The sequence below is a fragment of the Palaemon carinicauda genome, chromosome 16 (genome assembly GCF_036898095.1).
Source record: "Palaemon carinicauda isolate YSFRI2023 chromosome 16, ASM3689809v2, whole genome shotgun sequence".
In the NCBI taxonomy this organism is placed as follows: domain Eukaryota; kingdom Metazoa; phylum Arthropoda; class Malacostraca; order Decapoda; family Palaemonidae; genus Palaemon; species Palaemon carinicauda.
Window position 1 is genome coordinate 18,248,548 of NC_090740.1, and position 7,143 is coordinate 18,255,690.

General features: G+C 39.4%; 1 protein-coding gene across 3 annotated transcripts in view; it reads left to right on the plus strand.

Moving 5' to 3' along the window:
- HSPBAP1 (HSPB1 associated protein 1) overlaps positions 1 to 1,524 on the plus strand; it is a 112,767-nt gene extending 111,243 nt beyond the window's left edge. For all 3 annotated transcript variants that reach the window (XM_068389631.1, XM_068389630.1, XM_068389632.1), the window contains one exon: positions 85 to 1,524. In XM_068389631.1, coding sequence (XP_068245732.1) covers positions 85 to 181 — 97 coding nt within the window. In that variant the 3' untranslated portion in view covers positions 182 to 1,524. The remainder of the gene's footprint in view (positions 1 to 84) is intronic.
- The last annotated feature ends 5,619 nt before the right edge of the window (positions 1,525 to 7,143 follow it).

Below are 7,143 nucleotides of genomic sequence, written 5' to 3' on the forward strand. Positions count from 1 at the left end.
ATTAATGACACTGCTTGTGTGTGTGTATTGCAATTTCAAATAAACATTGCAGTACTGTTTATATGTATTTATCTTTTTTTCTAGGTACTGGAATTTGGAGGTATATGGGTTAGATGATACCAGTGATGTTGACCGTGACCCCAGACCAAACAGTTTTCACCAAAGAAGTTATGTTTGGTAGATTTTTTAGGTATATGTAACTTTTGTAAGTGTTCATATGTAGTGGATGATTTATTGTTAGTTATTTGAAGTACTTATTCCTTTTGCATTTTTGTTTTCTCATGTGCTAACTTTTGTGTCTGCCATGGTCTTCGGAAGATACAGTAAAATCCTATTTATTTGGTTTCCAGTCATCCCAGTTCTAGACAACTGAGCCCAAGGTAAATAGAAATCAAGTAACGTTTGTATCAGGATTATTGAGTAGTTAAACCATGCATTGAACTCATTAGTCTGTATTTTCACCATACCACTTACCAGAGATGCCACCTGATGTTCTTTCACGTGTGCTAACATTAGAAGCTGCCATATTGAAAGAATACACTCCAGTACTTATTAAGTCGGGATAAGAGAGACTGTTGTGCTGTTTTAAAGTCTTATTTCTTAACTTTTGAATAAACCAAGCAAAATCTTTTTCTGTCTCTAAACCAAATATTTCTAGTGGGTTTAGTTACTATAGTATTTTGTGAAAAGTACAGCAGAAGACCTTAGCTTATGACAGTTCATGGTACCTCAGTTGATTCTTGTAATATGTCCAAATGTGCCTGATTCAATGTAAAGTGCACGTATTGAGTAAAAATCCACCCCCTTTTTTGCAATTGTTTAATGAGCCTAGGCCAAGTTTGTTACATCCTTTATATCGTAGGTTATGAATTTGTTATTATGGAACTGTAATTTGCAAAGATAGCTAACCTTAGAAATTGTTGTACTGTATGTCCAGTATATGATTTCCCTTAGGCTACCATTAATTCCTTTTTTATTGTGGTCGCTTTGTTGTACAATAAACTATTTCCTAGCAATTTAGATTTATTTCAAGCTTAGGTACAATTTTTCCAGGTTCAATTTCTCAGAGAGACAGCTGAGGTCAATAATTTGTAGAAAGACTAGGTTAAACCTTTGAGTTTTTACCATTAGTTAATGTTTTTTCACTTTTTTATTTCATTGTACAAGACAGTATGTTGGCATATGATTATTAAGATTGTTTCTGTTAAACGCATTTATTAGGGTTCTTTGATCACAAAATTATAAATACAGTACTACTATCTATGAATGAAGACTAGGTTATGTATAAGATTTTACATAGGTATAGGAATTATTTTACAACTGTATCTGAATTCTAGATATATGGCATTTAAAATGAGAATTAGTAGGATTTATAAAAATTTTTTAATAAAAATATTGTCCTAAGAAAATCTGAAGCAATGTCATATTCAACTCCTCAAAGTAGGCTGCTATGTTTGACATTGTGCTCAATAATTCAGAATTTTCTGTTGTCCACAGCCCCTTAAATCTTAAAAATACAAATAATAGAGATTTTACTTTATGCCCTGTATGTTACTCAGATGAATAAGCTTATTGTTTTGCAAAGGCTTTATCAGTAGTCTAAGCAGAGACTTCAAGTACTTTATTACTAATTCTAATAGATCAAGCAGAGAGATCAAATCCCGTATTACTAATTTAAAACCATAATAGTTTAATTAGTAATTAGATATCATCTAAGACAATATAGGGAGTCCCATCTCAACTGCTGAAGCTGGCACTTTTTACTTGGTGTGTTCACATGTAAAACCTTCCTGGGAACTATTCTGGCCAAGTTCATCCCCAATTTATATCTGAATTATGAAGATGCTCAAGAATCATCATAGTTTAGTCGTTTATTCTTCTGACTGTATCCACCTGATAAAGGACCTCATTTTTATTCTTGATAATGTACGGGATCTACTGTAGATGTAAGTGGTTTCAGCCAAATCTGAGACCTATGTTAGTATGGTTATTGGCTCCTTTCATCATTTATCTATTTATATTAATGGACAGCTTAGTTCATTAGTGTATTCCTAGGTCTACTATTAAGCAATATTGGTATTGTGTCCTGTCAATAGAGAAATAATCAAATGGTTATTATTCCATGCTATGCATGTCCCATAATGAACTCTTACAGCTAAATTTAAACCTTACAGGGCAATTTTCATCTTTCCTGTCTAAATTAATTGAGTTGTAAACCCTAAAACTCATGTATAAGTACATTAAATCTAGACCATGCTGGCTAAAGTGATCAATATTGGCCCATAGTTTTAATGGCTAAAGTGGTCAATATTGGCCCATAGTTTTAATGGCTAAAGTGGTCAATATTGGCCCATAGTTTTAATGGCTAAAGTGGTCAATATTGGCCCATAGTTTTAATGGCTAAAGTGGTCAATATTGGCCCATAGTTTTAATGGCTAAAGTGGTCAATATTGGCCCATAGTTTTAATGGCTAAAGTGGTCAATATTGGCCCATAGTTTTAATGGCTAAAGTGGTCAATATTGGCCCATAGTTTTAATGGCTAAAGGGGTCAATATTGGTCCATAGGGATTACTAGAGAATTCTACGTGGTTCATATATAACATAGGTCATAGGAGTTTTTATTAATACCCAGGGTTGACTGAACCTTTTGGGTTTAAAATCTAACTTGTTTCATATGAAATATATGTATACAAAATAGGTACCATGGAATGAAATTACTTTACATTGTCCTGATTTATACAAAATATGCATATTTTTATTTCATATTGTTTTCTGAACATTGTGATGGTACTGTAATTTAATTTGATGATTTTAACCAGTTGGATCCACAAGCTAGTAGACTATTGTTGCACTATTTTCCAAGGATGTGTTTACTATCATTCTCTTTTTTCATACTCATTTTTATTTCATTCCTTCTTTGTCTGCATCTTTTCCCACTTTTATGTGGGGTCGATGTTTCTGGCCAGCATTCTCCATCTACCTCTGTCCCACACTTCATCACCGGTTAATCCCTTTCATTCCTACGCATATAAAAACTTTTTGTCCTTTATATTAAGAAATGTATTCAACAGAGCAGAAACAGCTATATAATTCATTAACGATATATGCTGAGCACAAGCAAGTAGTGCCATCCAATTTTCTATCAATGACTTCACTTTTATCTCCAGCTGCAACAAGTATGCATGTACTGTTGCAACCAATTCATAGACTTTAATATTTTTCTTATTTTTTATAGAATGCATGGTATTTGATTGGATTTGATTATGGATGCGAAGGAAATACTTTGTATATGTGAGGGAAAGGGTGGACGCTGTACCCTGGGAACTCCGGCCCCAACAGTTTGACATGACCTTGTTCGCCAGTGAGTGCTTGAGAAGGTCGTCAGACAGAAATCTGACTCAAAGCTGTCTTGTTGCTAGCTTTAGCATCACTGTAGAAAGCAAGTTTCATGGTCTCACTTATGTAATAACCCATGCTGAGGGTTAGAAGATTGCCTTTAGTTTTGTGGCCAAGTTCTTTGCCAAAACTCAGAGCCCATCAACACATGACGCCTGGTTATGGGCCTTCTCCATCCCATCTCTAAGGACGTTGGGTGGTAATTAAGAGAAGATGCGTTTTTGTAGTGTGAGAGCTCTGTTGGTCTATCTGAAGAGCACTCGATATCTTGGGCCTGAGTGTCGACGACTCTTCATTAGTGCTGACAGAACCAGAAAATAGGTATGGAAGGACACAGTTTTTCTTCTGCTTCATGAGATGACCCACAGAGCATACACATTAACTACTGAGAAGGTCAAGGTACCAACTCAGACAAGAGCTCAGAAAGTAATTGGTACAGGTCCCACCTTAGTCTTCCATAAGAATCGTCCATTAACCAGGTGATGAAGGCATTTTGGAAGTACCAAACAATCTTCATAGCCTTATATTTGATGGAGCACTGTATGCCTCAAAGTCCTTTGACACGTTTACACTTTTGTTCTTGGTCCTGTGGTGGTTGCTCAAGTAGTTGTGTAGCCAGCCCAGGTCTCACTTGGGACAGGAAGTGTCTTGTCTGTGGTAATGTGTCAATGTCATTCTGGATGAAAGGAAGAATGACTGGCTTTTCTGTTTCTCTCCTTCCTCTCACTATGGGCTGAAGCAGTTGTACATTACATGCTAGATCAGACTCAGATATAAGAAGAAATTCTCCTCCATCCTTCCTTAACAAGGGGAAGGATGGTGAAATGAATACCAAACCCATTGATCATCATATGCTTGGTATTTCATTCCAGACTGCATTGCCCATTAAGGGAAGAAGGATCCTTTTATTGACTAAGTACCAGGTACATACCAAATTCAGGACAGGCCTTACCAGCCTACTAATCTCCATTATGGGTAGATAAGTGTTGTTAAGAGTCCTTTTACTCACTCCAGTATGAGATGATGCAGACAGGCATATTCTGGAGAAGGAAAAGAACCAACTACTTCAGTTTTGGGGATACCTCCCACCAATATGTGAGTCTCCATATTTTAAAGAATGAAAGGTTTCCATACACAGGAATGAATAACAAATTTTCAAGATTTTGTTGTTTTCTTAGCTATGCAAACCTCAGCCCTTTAAAGTTAAAGTTCCCACCTCAGCTACCCCTTTCAGTCTTGAGCTTAAGGTCAAAAGTGTAGAGTCTTTGCTTTTACTGGGAAATGGGTGGGCTACTCGCCCACACTCACCACCTGTCGCTATCCACTATGTTAAAAATTCAGCAGCCATTCTAGCTCCCCTGAAAAAAATCCTTACTCTAAAAGACTCAGGTTTGTAGGTTTGTAGCCTATAGCTAGAAGAAATACTAACTGTTTTTTTTTAAGTTTTTATAATTTCAAGTATTTAATAGTCCATCCAGTTTATCATTAGCATTCTTGTAGTGTACCTTTAAAGTTAAGAATAAATGTTAATTTTTTTGTATTTACCGGTTGGTCAGAGAATGATTCAAGATTTCATAAATTGTCCAATGGTCTAAAATGTTTAGGAACCCCTGATCTAGACATATTCTTGCTAAAAGTCGCAATGTTTACTGGAAACAGATAGGTACTTAAGATGCATTATAGGCCTGACTACTTACATCCAAGGTTATCTTGATAATAGCTGCAAGGGCAAACTAGTGCAAATGGAATTTATGGCTACTATTGACTTTATTGCCTATGCTCATATGTATAGAATTTGTAACTTTAAGGGATTAATAATACAGTAGTCATTGTTGAAGATCTTTGAAGGAGACAGTACTTATCCTGTCTGGTGTTTCATAGGATAGTGTTTAGTGATTTTTTTTATTACTAGTTACATATTGGCTGGTTATGAAAAATAATTTTATTTATTTAATTCTATTTTTTTCAATATTAATCTTACCCGATAATCATGTAGCTGTCAACTCCGTTGCCCGACAGAAATCTACGGACGGGATACGCCAGCGATCGCTATACAAGAGGGGGGTGTACTCACCAGCGCCATCTGTGGTCAGGTACTGCAGTACTTCTTGTCAACACCACCTCAATTTTTCCTCTGTCGTGCCGCCGGCAAGACCTACATGGATACGCTCTTGATTTTGGAGTCTTTGTTCACGGTTTTGGTGAAGTATTGCTCTGAAATTTAGCTTTCGCTATACAGGAAGCTTTTCCCTTAGCTTAGATAGCTTTTGGATTGATTTTGATTAATGGTATAACGATCTTTGCTTTAATTTGGAAACCCCCCTTGACTGTTCTCTAATTCAAGATGTCCGACCATTCTCAAGCTCCTAGACAAAGACGATGTAGTGTTAGGACTTGTAATAGGCGTCTTCCGAAGGCTTCGGTTGATCCTCACACCGTTTGTTCCGACTGTAGGGGAAAATCCTGTCAGTTGGAAGATCGATGTGAGGAATGTGCCGGGCTTTCGGAATTCAATTTTAATGAATTCCTCAAGTATACGGCTAAGTTAGAGAGGGAGAGAGTTAGGAGGAGTTCTTCTCGCTCTTTGGTTTATTCCTCCCCCCATGATCCTCAACCTTTTCCTTCCCCTGTAGTGGTGACCCCCGAACCTATTACTAGTGCTCAGCCTGATATGTCGGATGTGTTACGTGCCATTCAGGCTTTAGGTGATAAGGTGGAGTCGGTAGTGAGTGACCACAAGTTTCTCTTGGCTGATGTCAAGGAACTTAAAGTGAAAAGTGCAGTGGGAAGTGGTAGTGCCAGTGCTGTGCCTAGTGTCAGTGTCAGTGTTGCGCATGAGGATACTTCTGTGCGTGCCAGTCGTCCTCCCAGTCCGGGACCTCTTGCAAGCTCCCAAGCCCAGGGGAGAAGCAATGTCGAAGGGCAAAAGGGTTCGGCAGGCCTTGATCGGCGCACAGTAGTATCCTCAGTGGTTGCGGGCGTATCTTATAGAGATCGTCACTTCCACTCTCAGACGATTGAGCCCTTAATTTCCTCGTCTGCGGAAGAAGTTTCCGGGAGGAAACGCTGGACCCAGGTCTCAAGGCCTCTTAAGCGTAAGGTCCAGACCGAGCGAGTCCAACAGCCCAGATGTAGCCACTGGGCTAGTTCGGACTCGCCGCAGTCATCTGATGGCTGCACGCCTCCTAAGAGAGGTAAAGCGATGCCTCAACAGGCCTCTGCCCCAACTTCTGTTGATCCCAAGTTGGCTATGCTGCAGACTATGCAGTCGCAGCTTGCGGTGTTGATGCAGGAGTTTCAGGCAGAGAAGGTTAGCACACCTCCTCCTGCGAGCGCTCCTCCACCTCTGTGCAGTCCACCCTGCCAGACGTATGATGTTGAGGTTCCTCAACCTGCCTCCATGCGTGAGCTGCCGCATTGGGAGTTGCCAGATACCAGCGCTGTGCAGCAACCTCCACTTTCCTTGAGGCAGGAGCCTCTTGCTATGCGGCAACCTCCTCAACACTTGAGGCAGGAGCCTTATGCTTTGCAGCAACCTCCTCTACCCTTGAGGCAGGAGCCTCATGCGTTGCGACAACCTCCTCCATCCTCGAGGCAGCAACCTCTTGCGTTGAGGCAACCTCCACCATCCTTGAGGCAGCAACCTCAACTCTTGCGGCAGCCACCTCAACTCTTGAGGCAAGAACCTCAACTCTTGAGGCAAGAACCTCAACTCTTGAGGCGAGAACCTCAACTCTCGAGGCAAG